General features: G+C 38.0%; 1 protein-coding gene across 2 annotated transcripts; it reads left to right on the top strand.

The window, feature by feature from the left end:
• Positions 1-1,632: 1,632 nt before the first annotated feature.
• LOC130222840 (NACHT, LRR and PYD domains-containing protein 4E-like) lies at positions 1,633-25,228 on the top strand. Of its 2 annotated transcripts, XM_056455410.1 has the most exons (11): positions 1,633-1,703; positions 2,194-2,300; positions 6,290-6,401; positions 6,757-6,861; positions 10,841-10,925; positions 13,420-13,615; positions 15,043-16,828; positions 17,219-17,392; positions 18,355-18,528; positions 23,840-23,886; positions 24,150-25,227. In XM_056455410.1, the coding sequence occupies exons 3-11, from the start codon at positions 6,358-6,360 to the stop codon at positions 24,671-24,673; spliced, it is 3,135 nt and encodes a 1,044-aa protein (XP_056311385.1). In that variant the 5' UTR covers positions 1,633-1,703; positions 2,194-2,300; positions 6,290-6,357; the 3' UTR covers positions 24,674-25,227. The 2 variants fall into 2 exon arrangements, with proteins under 2 accessions (XP_056311385.1, XP_056311386.1); XM_056455411.1 differs by lacking the exons at positions 1,633-1,703; positions 2,194-2,300 and having other exon boundaries at positions 6,346-6,401; positions 24,150-25,228.
• Positions 25,229-25,888: the final 660 nt, after the last annotated feature.

The raw sequence follows: 25,888 nt of genomic DNA, 5'->3' as shown, positions 1-25,888 counted from the left end.
TCATAAAGGGGTAGTTAACACAAAAATAAAAACATGCTAAAAACAAATATGACTGTCAAACTAACATTTATTTCAATATCTGTTTTGTTAGATTATGTATGTATACAAATGAATTGTTTATAAGGACATTATTATAGCCCATTTCCACTAAGTGGTATGGTATGGTTCGGTTTGGTATGCTTTTATGGCCGTTTCCACTGTCAAAAGGCATACCGAACTTAACCGTACCATACCACTTTTTCGGCACCCTTTCGAAAGGGTACCAAACATGAGAAAGGGTACCAAAAGGCGGAGCTAGACATGCTATTGGTTTACAGAGATATGTCATTCGCTCACGCAACAAGCTAGAATGGAAACAAAAAACCCGCCATGTTTAAAATACACACACAGCCGAGAGATTACAGCAGAATAATACATATAATAACGAGCCATGGTCGACCCGGGCTCAAACAAACCTTGTCGTCATCTGGATGAACAGCCACAAAGCCAAAAAGAGCAGATTTACCCTGTGCCCCGTATTTTTTCACGAGCCGTGATATATTTTGCCCGTAACAGCACACAAAGGCCTCTTCACCTTTGTGTAATACTCCGGCAACATACAAGCAGAGGACGCTCTACAGTTAAAGAAATATTCCCGCTGTTGGACAACATAATGTACTTTTGGGGCTTTTTTAGTTGAGAATGTAGTTGTTTAGATTGCAACTATGCAGTTTATTTATAAGGATAGTGCCTATTTCAAAATATTTATAATTTCTGAGAGACAGAGTGTCGGTGTCAATTAATCAAAGATGGCGCCAGGATCGCATAATAAGCCCTTGCTTAGAAGATTAAAATTGAGTGTTTTCTAACTACGGCTGATCAAATCATTATTAAACTGGTAAGTTATACTCTAAGTCGATCTCTGTCTTTTGTATAGATTGCAACTATGCAGTTTATTTATAAGGACAGTGTCTATTTTACAGTTGCTTTCCTATCCTGGTTCTCAACAGTGTTATTCAGAGACCTCACTCCCAAACACACCCTCCTTATTGCAAACACAACAGGAGTCTGGTAGTGATTGAGGTGCTTTTTTCTGGGATAATTCTTGTGAGATCTCGATTGCAACAGTGAAATACTGTAGACTGTAATAGACTGTAAAGAGATACCTCTGTAGACAGAGGGCATTTCATGTCAAGTTCAACCTTATAATCTTAAAATGTCAGCAAAATCAGCTGTTTTGTCATCACTTTACACATTACGCTTGAGAATCATTCAAACACTAGCTCTACAGTGATGTTGGTGAATTAGTAACGGCTTCTGCAGTTTTGACGTTAGCAGACCTTAACCTTAAATACAGTGATTAACCTTAATCATTCTAACACCTTTATAAATGCAGACACATTATTTGAACTTTCTTTAGAGGTTATTTCAAATCTGGGACTTACTTCTCGTGTCTTAAATTTAATAACTGTTTCTTCAGTATTAAAGTTTAGGATTACGGTTCACTGCTGGAAACCCTGCTGCCAGTAATTTACCATTAAATTACAAGATACATTTTTTACAGTGTAATCTTATACAGTATAGGGACTCTATGGCTTCTTTCCAATGTACTGCCAAACCGAAAGCTTGGCTTGTTGTCATAAGAAGACACGACACAGTTAGTGAAGCGAGTCAAAGAGCTCAGATTGTGTTCCTGCTGCACAAGAGCGTCTGTACTTCTGCATGTAAGTTTAATACTAAAAGAATTATGCTTATTTGTGGACATGATGAAGTGATTTTATGTTTAAGCGTGATTTTAATGTCAGCTGTTGTACTGAAATTTGACTCCTCATAAATGTGCGTCATACAGTTGAAGTTGAACACAGTTTAGCTCACAGCAGTTTATCATAACACTTTAAAGCTATCACCATTTTTTTCACACTTTACAGCAAAGAACAAACACATAACCGTTGTCTGATTGATAAGCAACACCTGAATGTTTTCAAAAGGGGTCAAAACACCAACTGGAAAACATTTAGGTGTTGCTCAACTATGTCTAACTGCATGACATGCACGCACGAGAAGAGGAGTCAGATTTCAGTCCAACAGCTGTCAGCCTCAAACACTTTTTAACCCTCAGCGGTCTCTAAATATATCTAGCAATAATTTACTGAATGAATAAATATTTGTCTAAACCTGAATTTTTATAATATGCGTATATCAAATTTGAAACAGGGTCAGCGGCTGATGGTTTCCTCAAAGCTCTGCTAATGTCTTCATTGGTGTTTTAGCTGCAGTATGGCAGAGGAGCGAGTAAAGGATTCTCTCTCAGAGAAACACAGGTATTGACTCTGTTTTTACACCATTATTTCAACACTTTCTCTGAAGAACAAAGACCAACAACAATAGACTTATTTGTGTTGCTATTGCCTGATCAAATGATGGACAAAGCTTCAGTTTACAGCTTCAGGAAATGTGTTCAGATCATTCTAGTTGACAGACAGCTTGATCTGGTGTCATATTTATCAGAGCTGAATATGTGTAATGTGTGCTGTTTAAAGTCCTGTACAACATCAGAGTTAAAGCTGACCTCAGAACAGTTTCAGCTTGTGCTTATAGAGGAGATCAAATGAAGATCGACTAGAACTTCATTTAATACAAAGATGCATGTGAAACTTGCAGTGTATAGTTCAGTAAAGGGAATCTTAAAATATTTTTGTCTCTCAGACTTAAACATTATATTAAATTCAATTGATACAAATAATGTTGTGTATTTTAAATCTCCTCATCTGGTTTCAGTGGTGAGATTTTAACTCACCAGGTCACATAACAAGGTTTTAGTCAAAAGGTTTTTTTTTTCAGTGAAGCTGAGATTGAAGAATGAGAAAGCAGCGCATCACTCATCTGTTTACCCAAGATTCCTATGTAGCAGGCCTGATCAGACAGACCCTTAGCCAACAATTAATTTGTGCTGAATTAAACTGAACAAACTCATATTTTGCTGATAAAACTCTTTTGTAACACTATAATACACTGTCAGAAAAAAAGGGGCAAAATTTGTACCTTTAGGGGTACAATGGCTTGTCACTGGGGCAGTACCTTAATTTAATAATATAAAGCACCTGTTTTTAAAATAAAGAAAAAAATTATTGGAACGTTTAGCAAATGCTGAATAAAAGATATTGATGCATTTTTATGAATTACATTTTTTAAAGTAAACATTGAGGAATGTTCTCTATATAAAGGGTTTGTATATAAGGCCCATGAGTTTGAACTTGCTAAATGCAGCTTGAAAAGGCACCTAATAATCACATCCAAGAAATAAGGGTTTGATCTAGCAAAATTATTATTATTTTCTTAATCAAACTCAGGCACCTTTAGCACAATACTGGTAAAGCTGTCATTTGATCCTATAGTTTGGCCTATACTGACATTAAACTTTTCATTAAAACTGAGAACTGATTTAACTGAGATTTGTCTCACTGACAAGGGTGTTTTTAATAAAGGGTCACACACCTTATTGTACTGGATATGCAGAACATTCGCATTACTCTCTAAAGATGATGCATCCTCACCAATTGCAGCAATCACCTATTGGATCAAATATAAGTCCATAATAATGACAATCAGAAAAATTCAACTTCAAGTTTAACACTGCACCTTACAGTTTCATGGAAAAAGAGATTAAATTTAAGGCCTCACAATGAATTCCAAGGGATAAAGTATATATATATATATATATATATATATATATATATATATATATATATATATATATATATATATACTGTACGTAATGAATGATTGTAATGTTACTTACGTTATTACTCTCTATTGCTTCCTCGTCCACTTCATTTTCTGAAAGAAAAATAAAATCATGTTCGATGTGAGCTTAAGGTTTACAGCAAAAAAAACACTTTAAATTAGCAACTCAAAGGTTTGATAAACGACCTGCACCACGAACTGACAGGACAGATGATTAGGACTCTCTTGGACATGCGCTTATAACGTTATTTAAATATGTAACACTGGGTCAGGTTCTATGCATAAACTAACGTAATTTTTTCAGACATAAAGGGGGACAGGCGTTTACTTCACTCCTGTCTGGAGTAAACATGGAAGTTAGCTTACCAACTCTAAGAAAATTCCGAATTTATAAATAACGTATGCAATAAAGTCTTAACGACATTATCCAAACAAAATGAAATGTGTTTGAACTGTTTCTCTGGACGTTGCACCGCTGTTTTGTCAGCGTCTCGAGCTGTCTCACGGTCAGGTTATGTGAAAAATCATATCTTCATTTTTGGTTGACCTTAAATTACGAAAAAGGGTCCCCTCATGCGCCAGGTAACTCGACGGTAGGCTTAACTACATACACAAGGCAAAGTAACGTCAAATATGAATTGAATATGACCCGACGGATATTCACAATAAGTTATTTAACATTAAACGTGCCTGCAAATGTCTGTGCTTCGTCTTCACGAGTGTATTCCAGCTTCTTTGAGTCCTTCAAGTCCATCCTCCGTCGAGAAGAACGTCAGAACAGCAGTGAAACAGCTAAATTACCGGAGAATAATCGTTGCACATAATCAGCTCGCATTATGAATGCACAGCGCGGGCAAAAATCCTATTGGACCACACGAATTCAAATTTGCTGGCTGCTACTAAGCGAAAGTCAATGGTTAACATCCCGCTGTGCAGACCCGCAAGTAAAAAAAAAAAATCTCAACAAATGTGTCACAAAATGTAGTTTTAAGAGTATTTCTGGCGAGAATGTAATTGTTTTAAACTCGAATCGGCGGTTTATTTACAAAAATGGCGCGTCTTTAACAATGTTCTTCAGTGAATGTGGACTCTGTCAGCAGGAGCTTTATGATTCTTTCCACCGCCGACAGCAGCTTTATTTCAGCCAGTCCATCTCGGATCTGCCGCTGGATTCAACCTCTCCATTGTAGTTAAAACATGATATTTAATACATTTTGTGTATATCTAACAGCCAGTTTTTGGTCTTTTAAATCTATTACTTGTTCTCAGGTGTATTATTTTGGCATATTCTGTTATGTTTTATAATTGTTTTATTAATTATTTAGTTTATTAATGCTACACTGTTGTACTACTCTGTTTTTGATTACCAATCTGGTTACCTTTAATTCCTATTGTATACATCTACTATGCCCATTGTAGTAGTTTATTAAATCTGCTAATCAAAGAAAGGTCTGTGTATAGCCATTTCACTTCACATTTAGGGGGATTTATGTTAACATTTTCTTAAATAAAAAATATTAATTTATAATATTTATAAGGCCATGTTTTATAATTAAATAATTTTATTGTTAATGTACAGTTTTTCCATTTCCATTTCTTCCAAATAACCAACAATGACATAAATGAAGGACCATTTCATACACGTTAACTTGCTCCTTTTTTCATACAAGTGAATGTACCTTTCTTTGGGCCTTAAATGGCCCAAACATGGACCCTTTGACAGTTGGGAACATATATGTACCTTTTTTACCCTTAAAGGGTACATATCTTTGGGTGCTACTTTGAACAATTGAGGGTACAACTTCACCATTTGTACCCCAAGTGTTTACAAATGGACCCCAACCGTACCCTTTTTTCTGAAAGTGTATCAGGACTACATTAAAGTTCTTCCATGAAGCTGTTTTCTGAATCCCAGGATTTAAAACATCCTTTTACAGCACCGTTCGACGCTGATCGCTTGATTTCAGTGTCTGCGCGTTCATGGTCACGTGCATGAGCGACAAGCACATTCCCGAGTGAAATTTTTACTAAACAGCACCCTCTGGTCACAGTTTTCGACGGGTCACAGATTTCGGCACAACACCGGCACACTTCTTCACTGCGAGATGTATCTTTTTTTTGATACATGCTTCAAAGCCTTGGCGCACAACGTCACATCACTAGTTTATATGTGTATAAGCGTGTTTATAAGCGTGATTTAAATGTCTGTCTGATCCTGAAGGCCAAAGCCTCAAACGCCGATAAAACACGGTCCAAACACGGTCATTTTAACAATATAATGGGTTGATTTTATCCCTTGATACTAGCTACTAGCTAAGTAGCTAAGCAAATAAATAAATTAATACGATAATAGTTGTCTAAAGTGGAAGCCCTTATGACAGTCACATATCAAATGATCAAATTTGAAATATCTGCATTAATATATACATTAGAGAACATTTATCTGCTGTGAAATGACATTGATGTCTCCCTCATCATGTGGTCTGTTTCAGCAAGGTCTTGTTTGTGAAGTCAGCATTGATTGCTATAAAGTGTGATGTTCTTAATCTCAGTATATTGTCTCCAGGTGATGGTCAGCGGCTAATTGTTTCCTCAAAGCTCTGCTAATGTCTGCATTGGTGTTTTAGCTGCAGTATGGCAGAGGAGCGAGTAAAGGACTCTCTCTCAGAGAAACACAGGTATTGACTTTGTTTTTACACCATTATTTCAACACTTTCTCTGAAGAACAAAGACCAACAACAATAGACTTATTTGTGTTGCTATTGCCTGATCAAATGATGGACAAAGCTTCAGTTTACAGCTTCAGGAAATGTGTTTAGATCAGTCTAGATTACAGACGGCTTGATCTGGTGTCATGTTTACCAGAACTCAGTATGTGTCGTGTTTACCCATGATTCCTGTGTAGCAGACCTGATCAGACAGACCTTCAGCAAACAATTAGTGCTGAATTAACAAAACAAACTTTTATAACTCTTGTAAAGGGGACTTAAGTTTGTCCTGCAGTTTATTCCTCTGGTGTGTTTGTGTCTTCAGGGTGAGATCAGGATCATGTGTGTCCAGCTCTGTGTCTCTGAAGAGTGACTGTTCTAAAAGGGATCCACTATACTTCAGAGAGAAAACACCATCATCTGTCAAAAGGTATTTAGTGTTTTACATTATTGCTCACACATGGACTGTTTCAGTATTTGTTAGAACATTTTATGATATTTACACAATACTTTAAAGGCGCAATATGTAAGAAACACAAGAACATTGTTCTATCATTTTTGGACCCTTCTGAATGTCTTCATCCACACTCCTGATAAGGACAAATATCTGAATTGTTTGTAACCTTAAATAATGCATCTGAATAAACTCTGGTAGTAAAATATCCTCTTTGTCATAAAGTTATGAGTCACAAGCCAGAGGATTGATGTTTAGCATCTGTTAAATAAAAATCCCAAAGACAAGGTGAAGATCAAAGCAATCACAGAATAATCCAAGTAGCAAGATGGCAGACAAGTCGTCACCTTGGAATTATAAGGTTCTCTCTGAGTTCTGATTGATTTTGAGATATTGAGCGTCAAAGTTTTTGCGTTCCATAGCAAACAGTGTTTGTGTGACATTTGTTTTTTTAAATAAAAGGTCTTAAAATGTAAACAACTTATAAAAAACATCCCAAAATGTAAATAAGTTGTCATTTAATAAGAATATGTCAATTACTCAATTTTGACAAAAATGTCAGATAGTACCTTATAATTAAGGTGACGAAATGGCAAAAATATAATCCACAGAACAGAGACAGAGATGCAAACACAGCTGGCCTCATTTATTAATGCAATGTAGAAATGAGCGCAGATATGAGCGTAAAAATCAATCCATGACAATGTTCATGTCTGATTAATAAAACATTCTTATACAGACAAGCTAATTGACAGAAAGGAAAATGATTGTTATTTCACTAACACACTCTTAAATATTCACATTTTAGATGACTCATCCCCTAGAGTTCATGACGGCGATGAAGATAACCTGACTAAAAAGAGAGAAAAAAATGAGCAACCAGAGAAAAGGAATGAATGTATAAGTTTTAGCTATCTTATCATGCAAACGGTTGATTTACATTATATGCTCACCGGCCACTTTATTAGGTACACCTGTCCAACTGCTCGTTAACACAAACTTCTAATCAGCCAATCACATGGCAGCAGCGCAATGCGTTTAGGCATGTAGACATGGTCAAGACGATCTGCTGCAGTTAAAACCGAGCATCAGAATGAGGAAGAAAGGGGATTTAAGTGACTTTGAACGTGGCATGGATGTTTGTGCCAGTCGATCTGGTCTGAGTATGTCAGAAACTGCTGATCTACTGGGATTTTCACGCACAACCATCTCTAGGGTTTACAGAGAACGGTCCGACAAAGAGGAAATATCCAGTGAGTGGCAGTTCTGTGGGCGCAAATGCCTTCTTGATGCCAGAGGTCAGAGGAGAATGGCCAGACTGGTTCTAGCTTATAGAAACGCAACAGTAACTCAAATAAGCACTTGTTACAACCGAGGTCTGCAGAAGAGCATCTCTGAACACACAACACATCCAACTTTGAGGCGGAAGATCACACCGGGTGCCACTCCTGTCAGCTAAGAACAGGAAACTGAGGCTACAATTCACACAGGCTCGCCAAACCTGGACAATAGAAGATTGGAGAAACGTTGCCTGGTCTGATGAGTCTTCATTTCTGCTGCCACATTCTGATGGTCGGGTCAGCATTTGGCCTCAACAACATGAAAGCATGGATCCATCCTGCCTTGTATCAGCGGTTCAGGCTGGTGGTGGTGGTGTAATGGTGTGAGGGATATTTTCTTGGCACACTTTGGGTCCATTAGTAATCAATCCAATAGAGCACCTTTGGGATGTGGCGGAACAGGAGATTGGCATTATAGATGTGCAGCTGACAAATCTGCAGCAACTGCGTGATGCTATCATGGCAATATGGAGCAAAATCTCTGAGCAATATTTCCAGTACCTTGTTGAATCTTTGATGATATGCAGCCATATGGCACTGCTACTCATGTGATATTGCGTTTATACAACAGTATGATCATGTGTTTACAAAAAAAGAAACTCAAACACGGAGAGTCTAAAAACCCTTTTGTATGTGGAACTACTTTCTTCTACAGCTGACATCAGAACAGCAGAAACCGTTACTACTTCTCTAATGTCACTGTTATAGTATTTTAGTATTTCAGTGATTCTCTAGCGTAATGTCTAATGTGATGACAAAACAGCTGATTTTGCTCATATTTTAAGATTATAAGGCTGAACCGCATGAAATGTCATCAGTGTTCTGACTGAAAATAGCATCAGCGATCACCTACAGCCAATAAAAGAGCAGCATTCACTAGTACAGGTATCTGCAGGCCAGCAGGAGGTTGGGGGAGAAGTTAAAAGCGCTTTTTTCAGTTTATTTGGACCCAGGAAATGTAGGAAAAACTAGTGTAAATCTGGCAGGAGGACCCGTGTCTGTTTGACGTGTCATCTGAGCAACATCACAACCAGGTCAAAAAAGAAAAAGTTGAAGAGAAATTGCTAATTCCCTTCAAAGGCCAGGAGAGCAAATATGTAGATTTTCTACCCCATTAAAGGCTTCTTTCTTACTATGTAGTAATAACACAAGATATTCTTTGTTTTTGGCTGTGAGACGTAGTTTGGACCAAGTTGTCAGTGATTCTTCCTATTGTAAAGTCATGCAATGTGAAAGCCCCTATCGCCGATCCATCTTGCAAACAAAGCAGTGACAAAAATGCTAGCTTAGACTAGTCAGACTATTCACACTAGTTATGCAGTGTGAAAACATCCGTGACACGACTATTTGAAAATCCTGCTGTCTGAACTCGGCATTAGAGTCACTCATCAATTTTATAATCATTTGATCTCCTCTAAGGGCTTATTATGAGGTCTCTGCCGCCACCTTGTGGATGGACAACGTCAACCATCTTTGCTCTGTTCAGTACAGGCTGATGGATTCTGACGTGCTGTATCTATGAAATGATAAATATTTAAAATAGGCACTATCCTTATAAAAAAAAACTGCATAGTTGCAATCTAAACTACATTCTCACCTAAAAAGCCTCTGAGGTACATGATGTCCAACAGCTGCAATATTTGTCAAACTGTAGTGAGTTTAATGATCTGCTGTCACTCTATGTGAGTGGAGTAATACACAAGGGTAAAGAGGCTGTACGAGTCCTGATATTGCAGAATATTGCACGTCTATTAGCCAATCATGTTTAAGAACCAGACAAATAGATATATAGATAGGTAGATATATATATTTATTTATTTATTAGTGGTGAGACGTTATCGGTGTTAACGTGAGACACTTATCGCATGATTAAAAAAATATTGTTAATCTATTCTCAAAGTTGGGTTGGGAGCTGGGTTAATCTACGTAAGCTATGATGACTTTCACCTTTATTTTAGCGCGCATGTATACTTCTGCATTTCGCTGTGTGTGTGTGTGTGTGTGCGTGCGTGTGTGTGTGTAAAATATGTTGAAAAGTCCTGCATGACGGTAATAGTCTGATGGCGGTGTTTACTTCAGTAATGCCAATAATATCTGCATACTCCACATCTTAATTCCATTTCTGTTTAGTTCAGTTATGACTTTGGTCAGATTTAGGTCATCAATAATCTCTGTTTGGAGTTTATGTAGGCCGACAGTTCAACATTCATGTTTAACTGAATAAACAGGGATTAAACACAAGCACATCTTATTGAACATCATTTATTTTCATCACCAATGATCATAGTAGAACCGTTTCTCAAGCAGTCTGTGATGCATTTCGGAAACAGGAGATGAACCCCTGGTCTAATGCGCCACCTGGCTTGACAAACTCGTTCTCAAAGACTTATTATTTGGGTAGCATACCTATTCTGAATACCTTCGGCAGAATTCAAATGAGCCATTTTAATCTAGATTAATTCAGAGACAGGGTCTTCCATGTGAGTGTTTATCAATAAATCTACATGTTTGATAACGCATGTGATCCTTTGCCTTCCTGAGAGCAAATGAATGAATGAATATCTGTCTCTGTTTGCCTCTAAATGTATAATTACCGTAGTTTTATTTGTTAACAGTGATGAATATGAGTTAGCAGATTCAGGAGACGAGACTCACAGGAGACACAAGAGCTTCACAGACAATCTCCAGTGGGTCTTTCAGGTAGGAAAAACTCATTTTGAGTCATAAAATCACTGAAATGACTCCATGAAACACAGAAATATTTGTTCACAAGACTTTTGAGAACTTAATCTTGTAACCTTGTAACCACACACTGAAAACACTGCTGAAATTGGAGCCTGGCATGCGCAGAAAGACTGCCTGATGGAGCCATTCATTTGGTTTTTTCCATGCCTTCATTATATCTGGCAAAGAGGAATTTACCTTCATTTAAATGTTTATTAGGAGTTTTCAAGTAATAACCAATGATAAATGATGTATATAAATAATATTATAACATTTACAGCTCTATTTGTTATACAAGATTCAGTTTAAGGAACATTAATATTTCACAACAGCAAATTCAGTAGATGAACTCAGTAACATGCTGAAACTCAAAATGTCAGAGACGTCCTGTAAATCAAGTTCAAAAAACCTTACAGGAGATCAACGTGGAGATCGGCTAACTTTAGTTTTGTCTTCCTAATTATTATTTCAGACCCATAAAGAGAATTACTGCTAGATAGTGATCACCTGTATTTTCCCCACCATGGCTAGGTTAGGCATGTATCAGCAAACTAATAAAGCCCGATAAAGCTCTGACCTTACCGAATAAACAGTGTTCCACCAGATCCTGTATGTCACACACTATAGTTTACTGCTGAACAACTCATTTTATCATGGTAAAATAACACAGAATTCGAACATTGATACTTCAGTCTCCTGCCGAAGCTCCGACGGTCTGCTTAGAGAAACTGTCAATCACGATGACACGCCCCATTTTTAACAGCATTGAATTACTGGCTAAAAACACTCTGTTCACTGAAATGACGATCTGCACCTGTATCAGCATAACCTGTGCCTTCAGGAAATTTTATTGCAAGTGTAAAGAACTTTTTTATTTGGGCTCAAGTCTCTTTCAGTAACACAGAGGAGGCAGCCAGCCCCCAGGGGGCGATCTAATGGCCGGGACTTTTACTCAAACGCAGGCATGTGACACACTTACTCAAACGCAGGCATGTGACACACTTGGTACAGAAACATCAGAGTCCCCAAAATCTCCAGTGACTTAAAATTTAAATTTTTTTAATTTGTCACTTTTTTGAAATCTTGTTACTGGGAAAGTCTGAAAAGCTGCTAAATATAACAACAAAGACACTAAATTAGCAAAACTTTTGACATATGTGTTCATTCATGTGTATTTGATGACCAGTCTAGATCAGTGGTTCTCAAACTTTTAAGCCAGCGACCCCCAATGTAAGATCGTCAAGAACTCGCAACCCCCCACTACCAAAGCATATCCAAACAATAAAAATTACTTATTTTAAGTTTTATAAACAGATTTATTGCATTTGAAATCAACGCTAATCAAAACTAACAAGCAAAAAATATATATATATATATATGTATATATATGCATGCGTGAGGAAAATATGTCTCAATGAAATCCCGTTATCACAAGAAAACACATTTTTATAGTATAATTGAGTGACCAAAAGATACACGGACGAACCGCTCACCGGCCCTGCACACTGCTTGACATGAATTTATTAACATGAATTGTTAACAATACGTTAACTCAACTGTGTTCTCACTGATTTTCATTCTCTCATCTTCAGCGCGTTACATTTTCGCGGTTGTATCTCCTGTCATCTGAAGGCAGAAGGCGTTGACTGAATGCTTTAGTGTAGCGCAGTGGGCCAATAAGAAGAGCGCGAAGGCGGGACAAGCGTTGCCGGCTTTGTTTACTGCAGCAAGTTGATAAGACAACAGTTTTAAACTGTTTCTGAGCGCTGCGTTTTAAGTGCAAAGATGCATTCTGCCTGAATGTGTCCTAAATGCTTTATGAATTCATCAGTAATATCTTTTAAAAAATCTGAAAATATTAGCTTTCACTTGTAATACTGAAAAATATATATTATAATCACTGAAAATTACACAATTTTTAAATTACTCTCGCGACCCCTTGAAATTATTCTGCGACCCCTGCAGGGGTCGCGACCCCCAGTTTGGGAACCACTGGTCTAGATTAGGGCTAATCTTAGTCGTCTATTAGATTTTCACTGACAGTCCAAATTTAGCAGAGATGTCTTTGTTTAGATGTTATTAAACTCTGGTTTCCACAGCCGTTCAGATGTTGTGTTTCAGACATTTGTCATGTATTTATTCTCAAACTGCTCCTGCGTGTAGGACTAGTCTCTTAAACATCTTATCCAGTGACTGTGTTGTGTTTATTTTTGTCCTTTGTAGCTGTGAAATTTCATTTTTAAAAACATGTGAATGTGTGCGTCTGGTGTGCGATACTTCCAGCTGTCATGTGTGTGCTGCATTGCGCATCCGGTGTGCGACCTTTGAATGTTCATCAGCTAATCAGAATCAAGCATTTAACAGACTCATAGTATCATGTATTATAATGTATTTTGAGTAGTTTGTGGATGAACAACTGTGTGTGAATTAATGTTTTGGTTAAATATTGTTCTTGTTTCTTCAATCATAGAATCTTGAGAGTAAAATGATCAGATTTCTGAAGAATGAACTGGAGAAATTTAAGAAAATCTTACAAGCAGAAAACAGACAAGAGTTTGTAAAGGACTTTAATGAGAACAGAAGCAGAATCACAGAAGCAGCTCTTGATCTCACACTCTTCTTCCTGAGAGAGATGAAGCAAGATCAAGCTGCTGATACTCTTGTAGGTAAGAGACTCATGGGTAGACCTACACGAAATCTGCAGACCTTTACAGAGTTTTAGCCCATCATTGAGTTTATTTATTTACTGTGTAAATGTGTGTACATTTATATTCATTCAGTAATTTAATTTCAGTAATATTGTTGACTAATATGAAAATGTTCACGATTTATTTACAGTACAGTTTGTAAAGTCATATTTTCTGTCCTTTAGTAGATCTGTTATATAAGAGTCTTGTGCTTTGTTTACCAATTAAGTAAGTGTAATTGGATTTGTGTTGTATATTTTATTTTGTATATTAAGTTTTTAGTTATGATATTCCCTAAATCTTTCCACAGTTATCTGCAGATTGTTTACAAAATTCTCCACAGAAATGGCAAACAATGACTGAAAATTCTAGGGGTGTAACTGATCACGGTTGATCCATGATTCGAATGGATCACAACCCATGGTTAGGAAGACATGTGATTAAATTTGTAACGATCACAGAGAGATCGCCTCTCGCGCCATTCAATTCACATGTATGAGAGCATTTAGGCTTTCCTGTAAAATATAATGATGACGGAAGAAGATGTGGTGGGTTATTGGGGATGTGATGGGTTTTGTTAAAGGTCACTAGATGTTAAGCCTCCAATGCATTCAGTGTAAGCTGGACGATGAATCATTACAAGATCAGGATCTCAACACCCACGCAACATCTATTATAAATGATGGTGATTTGCATATGATTAATAATCCTCAAATCGCTGCATTCAAATCTGAAAACGCAATAATGAAGTTACAAACAGTCAAATAACACTGAAGTACTGGGAGAACAGTTTATAGTTCAGATAAAATCACTGATGTTTATGTTGAAGATTAAAATCACAGTCATATGCTCAAAAATGAAAGTTGTAGGCAGCAATTACATTATTTAACCATTAGGAGGCGACAACCAGCCATCACAAATACACCACTGAATAATTCTTCAACAATGATCATCTAGCAATGAAACATGAAGTTTTATGAGTGAAGAACTCAATCATTTATTGAAGATGAGCCTAAAAGTAAATATGGGTTCTGCAGATGATTTCTACATTTAGCGTTAACAGCAACAGTAGGAGTAACAGTGATTTTTTTTCACAACACTGAATATTTTACTATTTGTTTATTCTGCTGATTATTTATACAAAAGTATACATTTTTATAAAAGTGTCCTGCAGTGCTCTTTCTGTAATAAATGGAAAGCAAATTACATTTGTCTCTCCTTTAGGACTGATCCAAAAAATGGCCCAATCTGTGACTAAAAAATCATTATGTGATCCGAACTGTGAGATTTGTGACCTGTTACACCACTAGAAAATTCTGTCTGGCCCTACTCATGGCCATCTGTCAGACTGTCACTTACAAATAAGTCAAGACTAAATCTATCTGTTTCTTTGCTCCTGTGTTTAGATGAGCTGTTCTTCATCAATCAGCTTAAATGTAGCCTGAAGAAGAAATATCAAAGTGTGTTTGAAGGAATTGCTCAGCAAGGAGACTCCACACTTCTGAATAACATCTACACAGATCTCTATATCACTCAGGGTGCGAGTGAACAGGTCAACACTGAACATGAGATCAGACAGATTGAAGCTGCTTCCAGACGTCATCAGTCACTAGAGATAGAGGTTGAATGCAAACATTTGTTTGAAGCAGCTGAACAAGACAAGCAGATCAGAACTGTTCTGACAAAAGGAGTTGCTGGCATCGGGAAATCAGTCTCTGTGCAAAAGTTTGTTTTGGATTGGGCTGAAGGAAAAGAAAATCAAGACATCAGATTCATATTTCCTCTTCCATTCAGAGAGATGAACTTAAAGGAGAAAGAAAGACAAAGTTTAAAAGACCTCATAACTCAGTTTTTCCCAGAGACTAAAGGACTGGACCTTACAAGAAGCACACGATTCAAAGTCCTGTTCATCCTTGATGGATTGGATGAATGTCGTCTTCCTCTGAACTTTGCTGGTAATGAGACGTGTCGTGATGTATCTTCAGCAGTCTCTCTAGATGTTCTCCTGACGAACCTCATCAAGGGAAATCTGCTTCCTTCTGCTCTCATCTGGATCACCAGCAGACCAGCAGCTGCCAGTAAGATTCCTGCTGACTGTATCGACCGGCTGACAGAGATACGAGGATTCAATGATGCCCAAAAGGAGGAGTACTTCAGAAAGAGACTCACAGATCAGAATCAGGCCAGAGAAATCATTGATCACATTAAACAGTCAAAGAGTCTCTTTATTATGTGCCACATCCCAGTCTTCTGCTGGATTTCAGCCACTGTTCTCCAGAACATTCTGAAGGAGAAAAGAAATACTGAACTGAAACACAGGGCTAATGCTGAAACACTGCAGGAATCTCCCAAGACTCTGACACAGATGTACACACACTTTCTCCGCTTTCAGATCCAGCAGAGCAGAAGAAAGTATGATGGAGAAAACACACCAGATGTCTCCTGGGATCCAAACCTCATCCTTTCACTAGGGAAACTGGCCTTCCAGCAGCTGGAAAGAAACAATGTGGTCTTCTATGAGAGCGATCTGAAAGACTGTGGCATTGACGTCTATAAGGCATCGGTGTACTCAGGCATGTGTACCCAGATCTTTAAGGAGGAGACGGGGATCATTCTTGGTACCATGTACTGCTTTCTTCACTTGAGCATTCAGGAGTTCATTGCAGCCCTTTATCAACATCTGTTTCTAGACATCAACAAGAAACGAGCAGAAAAAAGCAAAAATGTGTCCATGATTGATTTGCTGAAGACTGCAGTGGACAAGGCTCTAGAAAGTGAGAATGGACATCTGGACCTTTACCTTCGCTTCCTTCTCGGTCTGTCATTCCAGTCCAATCGACAACTCTTACGAGGCCTGTTGACACAGCAGGATGACAGAGACCAGAGCAAAGAGGAAATAATCGCATACATCAAGCAGAAACTTGAAGGAAATCTGTCTCCAGAGAGATCCATCAATCTGCTCTACTGTCTGAATGAACTGAACGATCAAACTTTGTTGAAAGAGATTCAGTCTCACCTTAGTAGAGGAAGTCTGTCATCTGCTGACCTTTCACCTGCCCAGTGGTCTGCTCTGGTCTTTGTGTTGTTGACCTCAGAGGAGGAGCTGGAGGAGTTTGAGCTTCAGAAATTCCAGAGATCAGACGAGTGTCTCATCAGACTATCAGAGGTCATCAAATCCTCCAAAAGAGCTCAGTAAGTCAAAGTCTTTTTGCTTTTATCCAAGAAGAAGACAGATAGATATTAATTAATACTATATATGATGTTATTGAACATGCACAATATTGATATTGCGTAACTTTAAAAGTCCCACCAAACACATGACAACAATAATCTAATATTTGTCAGCTACTTAGTGGCAATATTTCTCACATGCAGTAGTGCATTAGACAAAAACAAGAGAAATTTGCATTCACCACTCATGAAGTTAGTGCAGAGGAACACACATTCTCATGTTCAGTTTGGTGTTAGTACATCTGACCATAAGGCTAAAAGTTGGTGTACACATAGTTTCTGTGAGTAAGCATTGTTGATTAATTGAGGTCTCAGATGACCACCTAAATATTGTGTTTGTCCTCTACACAGGCTACAGAGCTGTAATCTCACAGTTCAGTGCTGTGAGAGTTTGTCTTCCGCTCTACAATCCTCAAACTGTGTCCTGAGAGAGCTGGAGCTGAGTAACAATGACCTGCAGGATTCAGGAGTGAAGCTTCTCTCTGATGGACTGAAGAGTCCAAACTGTAAACTGGAGACACTGAGGTAAATGATTCTCCACTCAACAGTGAATACAAAAATAGTTACATATTGGGTTAACAAATATAGACGTATTGTCCCCACTCAGTGTATTGTCAGTTAAAAAGAAATAAATATATTAATTTATATAAAATGTCATTTATATATTCATATATATATATATATATATATATATATATATATATATATATATATATATATATATATATATACAAACACAAACATGTGTATAGACAAATGTATTTAACCCTTTCACATGTACAATCACACCGGTGCGATTAGCCTTGACTGGTCCCTGAAGCATGTGATCACACTGGTGTGATTAGAATGTTCAGAGCGCACATCATCAACTGCTAAACTCAAATTTGACGGCACACACTGAGGCACAGAAAGAGGTGTGCTGTGCTCATAATTTATCTGTTACATTCAAATACACACAACTACAAGCAAAACATACCATTTAAGGCTTGTAAAATACACACAATAATACTTATGTGCCAATATAACTGGACGATGTGCTTTATTCACGTAAGATACAGACTGTTTATGCTGCTAGAATATTTTCTCTATATATTCTCTCTATAATATTTTCTCAACCCGCACAGTAATGTACAAATATTATGTGTTGTTCAGTGTCACAAAAATGATGCTATATTGATGTGAGTATCCTCAGCTGTATCTGATCTAGCCTTCACTGTGCTGCAGGAGAGGGTGAAGTCTAGATGGGATACAGCTGAGGATACTTGCATTATTATAGCATATTTTTTCTAGCAACAACAGCGCACCATTAATAATAATTTTGAGATCTCAGGGCTTGATCAATAAGGAGACTTAATCAGGATGTGTGTGTGTGTGTGTGTGTTCATCACTGCTGTTGACATGAGCAGAAACAGCAGTCAGCATCTTCACAACACAAAGAGATGTGTGATTGTCCAACTGTGTGATGTGGACTATTGCTGTGTTTGTAGATTGTCTGGCTGTATGGTGACAGAGGAAGGCTGTGGTTTTCTGTCTTCAGCTCTGACTTCAAACCCCTCACACCTGAGAGAGCTGGATCTGAGCTACAATCATCCAGGAGATTCAGGAGTCAAGCTGCTCTCTGAACAACTGGAGGATCCAAACTACACACTGGACAAACTCAAGTATGTGGAGCATCACTGGCCTTTTTTGAAGATTTATTGTGAATACAGATACTTTGATACTTCACTCCTCTTCTAGTCTCCAGATATTAATCAAAGCCTGTTAAAATATTCAGTGCACTGGGGCAGTTCTCACATTATTATATCTCATATTGACACTGTACAGTTTCAGCATTTTATTTGAGCAGTGAAACTTGTTCTATACATTTCTGCTGAAGAACTGTACAATATCAGGTCAGGTGTGTGTGTGTGTGTGTGGCTTTCAAGCAGCTGTTTTGGCACATTTTGATGTTCTTTGTAGTGTTTACTTGACCAGTGATTCCCAAAGTGAAAACTGACAAGTGGTTCCTAAAGCCAGTTAAGCTGCACTTTTTCTGAAATCCTGGCTTTCTTAAATCTACTTGTGTGCAATACTCCTCTGATCTGAGTCATATTGTGTGGTGAAAGCCGCTCTGTACTGCTGTGCATTCATTATAATCCTGTGAAAAATAAAAAGGCAGCTTCTGTCAGTGGAGCAGGATCTATGAGCTGCAGAATTACCAGATAAATATTCACAACTATTACAGAAGATAATGATATCTGTTCCGAATGAGAGGAGCTTCAGTTTAATAATACTAAATGTGTCCCCCTCTCTTTACATGAGTTGATGGTGAATGACTTGCTCTTCATAGACAGGATTGTTCTACTCTACAAGCTGTATCAGTAACACTTTATAATAACTACACACTATAAACCATTTAGTAAGCATTAGCAAATAGTTAGTTCATTATCTGTTAAGCATTAACTCTACATTAATAAGCGTTAGTAAGCAGTTTATAACTGCAGCTACAAATGCTGTATTCTTGACTTACAAACATATTTATAATGTGCTTAATAATTGTATTTTCATACTTAGTTAATGATTTATTTTTCATTACTAAATTAAGTATCGCATTATTTACAAACCATTTGTATTTAAAGTAGTTGAGGGTTTTTAGGATCATTCAGAATGTGTTAGTAGATGATTAATAAACTATTGAAATCAACATTTATATATCTTATTATTCAGGCATATACTAATAGTTAACTAATATGTTAATAAATGCTTTATTAACTGAACTTCATGCAATTTTGTGACCTAATCTAAAGTGAGGACTATTTATGCTTTATAAATCCCTTATAAATGACAAATAAAGGCTCAGTTAAATTCTAAACAGGAAAATTGACACTATTCATTCCTTTTCATTTAAAGATAAACAAATAAAACTGAAATGAAAAATAAATCTTTGCAACCTTATCTAAAATAAAATAACTGTAGAGTTTAAACATTGCATCTTATTATATTGTTAAATTATTATATTGTTGTTGTTGTTTTATCCAGTTTTATGTCGTATTTTGACACTCCTGTTATTCAGCAATGTTTAAACTTTACAGTAATTTTATTTTTTAGAAAAGATTGCAAAGATTATTGTTCATTTGATACTGAGCCTTTAATTGTCATTTATAAGGGATTTATAAAGCATAAATAGTCCTCACTTTAGATTAGGTCACAAAACTGCATGAAGTTGAGTTAATAAAGCATTTATTAACATATTAGTTAACTATTAGTATATGCCTGAATAATAAGATATATAAACGTTGATTTCAATGGTTTATTAATCATCTACTAACGCATTCTAAATGATCCTAAAAACCCTCAACTACTGTTAAATAAAAATTATTTGTAAATAATGCAATACTTAATTTAGTAATCAAAAATAAATCATTAACTAAGTATGAAAATACAATTATTAAGCACATTATATAGGTGCTTATAAGTCAAGAACACAGCATTTGTAGCTGCAGTTATAAACTGCTTACTAACGTTTATTAATGTAGAGTTAATGCTTAACAGATAATGAATTCACTAGATGCTAATGCTTAGTAAATGATTCATAGTGTGTAGTTATTATAAAGGGTTACCGCTGTATCTTCTGTATGTCCTCACCAGAATGTGAGTGGAGGAAATTATTTTCTATCAACAGAAAATAAGGATGTAATGAATGCTCTGCTGTTATATCACAAACCTCTGTCATAAAACTGCTCCATTTAAACACAAGTCATTATTATAGGGGTGATGTCTTGAGCATCTGATTTTAACTGATTTTAACTGCTTGTGTGCTTTCATTTTCTCCATCTCACTCTCAGTGAGTTCAGAGTGTTGTAATAAGTAAAACTGGCCTCAGTTCAGTGTATCCTGCTTCAGACTAACTGAATTATCAGGCTTTGCTGAAAAGATGCTTATTTTATCGTCAATGAGGGACAATATTGTAGCCTACTAAAGCTAATGTGAGTCTCTTAATATTAAAGAGGAAACATAAGCTTGACAACATCAGATCCTGTCAATAGCGATGTTTCCATCCACCTATTATTATGTGCATTTTGGATATGCGGATAAAAATCCAGTTGATGGAAACGCCATGATGCGCATAAATTTTGAAAACTTATGCTGATAACGGAGTAGGATAAACTTTTAATTGGATAAGAAAAGATAAACTTGGAAACACTTTTACCACACAAATTTCAGTATGCGCATTAAAAAAGGTGATGTGATTCTGTTATAAGTGCAACACCTCTTCTCCTCGATTTGGTATCACTCTACAGAATTTTCTGTACTGATTAACACTCGAAACAAAATGATATCAAGTGTAAACACTTTTTTTACACGCGTGTATGGTTTTATCATCAAATAATCATAAATCACAACAAAAATAAACAAGGTATACCAAAGTCAGAAACTAAATAGTCTTTCTGAAAAAAAAGGTCAGTGACCACTTATCATTTAGAGCACTTGAGCGAGATGCAATAATTACTTATGATGCCCTGTGACTCCTTAGAAGAGAGGTGGTTGTTTGTAGGAAAGTCAAGTTGCCTTGTTTAAGTGAGTTTGTGTTGCTCCCCAAGAAATTGGAAAAACTTGGTATCTCCCAGTGAGAACAGCAAACCAACAGACACAAGGATAGCAACATATAAACAGTCCTTTCTAAAACAAGCAAACAAAAATGACATAAATAACTGTTTACACACAACACATTAAATAAAAGGCACATATACTCAATATTGAGTGATAACTTCAGTAGTTCTCAAAACATTGGACTGAATGTAAAGGCGGATAGCAAAAGGGATACATGTGGTGTCCACTCTACCAAACACTCCTATTTACTCTATGGTAAGTGGCGCTTAATAAGGGTGCAAATCAACCTAGTGCCCCTGGAGGTCAGAAGCAGTATTGCATGTCAACATGCCAGACAATACACCATGCAAAAAAGATAAATAAATCAAAAAATAATAATAGTAACATTTAACATGTTACATAAGAGATCATGTTATGATGAAAATGTGTGTGAATGGACAAACCATCAGGCTGAGAACCATCTGAACTGTTGTTTTGGTCATTCTAAAACACAAAAACCATCTCAGTATTAGTGTTATTATATTATTAATGACCTCCAGAATCAAGAGCGTCTCTGCTCCGCGTCTGACACTTTCAAACGCCACCGTGTGTTCACTGTGTGTCAGGATTGCCTTCTGAGGCACAAGTCATTTATTAGATGAAGAACAGATTGATGCAGCTTCTCCTACTGCAGTAAATTCAGTTTTTACTGTTGATATTTGGCGCCAGATAATCAGGAAGTGGCGATTTTGTTCTCTTTGACTCGTTGGATGGAAACGCTGCTTTATTCACACATCTTTCATGCGATAATCCAGTTTTGTGCATAAAGTTCATTTACAGTTTTGGATGGAAACACAGCTAATGTGGTAACACACACACACACACACACACACACACACACACACACACACACACACACACACACACACACACACTGTTGTTGTGAAAATACAGTAATAGTGTATGTCTTTGAGCTCCACAATGAATCCGATTTCTCATCACAATTATGAATATGTAAATCTGTAAATCAGTGATTACAGCAAGTCTCATATATTTAATCACACACTCAGCTCAGAATGATTGAGTTATGAATCTGTTTCAAGATAATGAAGGGTCGGTACGGGTCACCTTTATCAGGCTTGCGTTTCCACTAACAAGGGTACCCTTTTGGTGGACGTGGTGTATGACAGAAAGTTTCAGTCGACGTCATTCTCGCTCGAGGAAATGTCTACAATAAAGCTGTACGGGTCACTCACATATCATATGAGCAGCACTTCTCACAAAACAGATGCTTTACACACATAAATACTTGTGTAGAAATGTTTATCACTAACTTTTCATTCAACATGAGTTGATTATAACTGCAGATCAATGACAGTGATAAAATAGCCTACTGTAACCTCTGTAATTATATTAAATAAATGAACATATATAAACACATACAGCCCCTTACAGTCTCCGATATGTTATACAGAAGAACACACAACAGACATTTAGTGCTTATTTAGGTTCAAAAACAACACAAATTATAGCCTACAGTCAGTGAAAACCTCTCATCTGTGTCTGTAATCTTCAGCAGCACATGTAGCCTCTGTTAGAGAGTAATTCCCTCATTCTCAATTGATATTAGTCCAGAAGGTGAAGATAATAGTTAATCATGGCATTTTGTTCATGTTTGCTCAAAAATAATGTGCTGCTTTTTTTCCGGCTTCTCCTACAGAAACGTATCTCTGTAAACCAATAGCATTGAGCTGTGCTTGTGGCTCCGCCTTTTGGTACCCTTTCTCGTGTTTGGTACCCTTTTGAAAGGGTGCCGAAAAAGTGGTACGGTACGGTTCGGTACACCTTTTGACAGTGGAAACGGCCTTAAAAGCGTACCAAACCGAACCGTACCGTACCACTCAGTGGAAACTGGCCATTATTGTACTAAATCTGCATAATGACTGATGTTTGATCGCAATAATTCTGTGTGTGTGTGTGTGTGTGTGTGTGTGTGTGCGCGTGCGTGTGTGCGCGTGCGTGTGTGTGTGCGTACTGACTGACGGACAATCTATGTGTGTGTGTATACAGACTGAGGGACTGTGTGTGTGTGCGTGTGTGTGTGCGTGCATGTGTACGGACTGAGGGACAATCTGTGTGTGTGTGTGTGTGTGTGTGTGTATACTGACTGAGGGACAATCTGTGTGTGCGTGCGTGCGTACTGAGGTACAATCTCTCTCTGTGTGTGTGTGTGTGTGTGTGTGTGTGTGTGTGTATACTGACTGAGGGACAATCTGTGTGTGTGCGCGTGTGTGTGTGCGTGTGCGTGTGTGTGTGTGTGTGTGTACTGACTGAAGGACAATCTGTGTGTGTGTGTGTGTGTGTGTGTACTGACTGAGGGACAATCTATGTGTGTGTTTACAGTCTGGATCATGGAGGAGAGAAGAGGATTACAGCAGGACCATGCAAATGTAGGACTACACACACACACACACACAAACACGCTCTCTCTCTCTCTCACACACACACACACACACACACACACGCTCTCTCTCTCTCTCTCTAACACACACACACACACACGCTCCCTTCTCTCTCACACACACACACACACACTCAACACACACACGCAACCTTCTCTCGCACACACACGCACACACACACTCCCTCTCTCTCTCACACACACACGCACACGCACAGCTGTGGTTATAAATGTGTGTGTTCTTGTGTTCAGATGTCTGTTTCCTCACACTGGATCCAAACACAGCACACACTGAACTTGTTCTGTCTGAGGAGAACAGAGAGGTGAAGAGTGTGTTAGAGAATCAGCCGTATCCTGATCATCCAGACAGATTTGATTATTGGCCTCAGGTGTTGTGCAGAGAGAGTGTGTGTGGACGCTGTTACTGGGAGATTGACTGGAGTGGAAATTATGTGGAAATATCAGTGTCATATAAGAGCATCAGGAGGAAGGGACGAGGTGATCAGTGTGTGTTTGGATATAATGATCAGTCCTGGAGTTTGATCTGCTCTTCCTCCGGTTTCTCATTCATACACAATCACACACACACTCGTCTCCCAGTGAAGCCGCTCAGCAGGAGAATAGGAGTGTTTGTGGATCACAGTGCAGGAACTCTGATCTTCTACAACATCTATAGAGACACAATGAGCCTCATCCACTCAGTCCAGACCACATTCACTGAGCCGCTCTGGCCTGGGTTTTGGCTCAGTTCTGGATCATCAGTGAAACTGAGCTGAACGCTGACGAGATTTACCCACAATCCTCTGCAGGAGCAGTCAGCTGTGTGTGTGCGTGTGTGTGTGTGTGTGAGTGAGAGAATTGTAACTCCACAGCAGATGTAACAGCAGCTCTCCTTCCTCCACATTCCAGACAGCATCCTTATAACACCACTGTTGTTCAAAGGTTTCAGCATCATTTCTGCTCTTGTAATACTTCAGATCTATTGTAATTCTGGACCTAACGAACGCTTTAAAACTCTAAATCTCTTGAGCATGTTCATCATCTGTTCTGTTTCTTCTTGTGATAAGTAGAGCAAGTTTTGCTGGAGCAACTAAACAGTGAATGAACTGCCAGAACTGGATTTTGATTTTTGTGGCGTTTTGCGGAACATTGTGGTCGGCGGAGCAGCCGCATTGTGGAAACGCTACAAGACGCGCAAGCGTGGGAAGCGAGCCGGCGCGCTCGTCAGGCTAAGACAGCGCGGCTTCAGAACGGCGCTGCCCAGCATTCACCTGGCGAATCTCCGCTCTCTTCCTAACAAAATGGACGAACTACTTCTGCTCACATGCAAAAACAAGAACTTTAACAACTCTGCTGTCCTGTGTTTCACGGAAACCTGGCTAAACGAAGCCATTCCGGACAGCGCATTAAACCTACCGGACTTTCAGCTGTACAGAGCAGATCGCGATACGGAGTCAACGGGCAAAACGCGCGGTGGTGGGACATGCTTTTACATCAACAGAAGGTGGTGTACGGATGTAACTGTGTTAAAGAAGACGTACTGTCCTAATGTGGAAGTGCTTTTCATTAACTGTAAGCCGTTTTATTCACCAAGAGAGTTTTCCTCGTTCATTCTCGTCTGTGTTTACATTCCACCGCAAGCACACGTGAGTACTGCACTGCAACAGCTGGCTGATCTGATCACAGAGACAGAACAACAACACCCGGACTCTGCTTTTATCATACTTGGGGACTTTAATCAGGCAAAACTCACACATGAGCTGCCTAAATTCAAACAGCACATTACATGCCCCACCAGAGGCAATAAAATTTTGGACCATTGCTACACCACAATAAAGGATGCATATCGCTCCGTCGCCAGAGCAGCTCTAGGACTCTCCGATCACTGCCTGGTTCATCTTATACCAACTTACAGGCAAAAACTTAAAACTACTAAGCCAGTATTAAGGACTGTCAAGAGATGGACCAACGACACAGAGCAGGTCTTACAA

This window comes from Danio aesculapii, chromosome 4 (genome assembly GCF_903798145.1).
Source record: "Danio aesculapii chromosome 4, fDanAes4.1, whole genome shotgun sequence".
Classification (NCBI taxonomy): domain Eukaryota; kingdom Metazoa; phylum Chordata; class Actinopteri; order Cypriniformes; family Danionidae; genus Danio; species Danio aesculapii.
The sequence above is the reverse complement of the archived record's forward strand: the minus strand, read 5'-3'. Positions and strand labels throughout refer to the sequence as shown.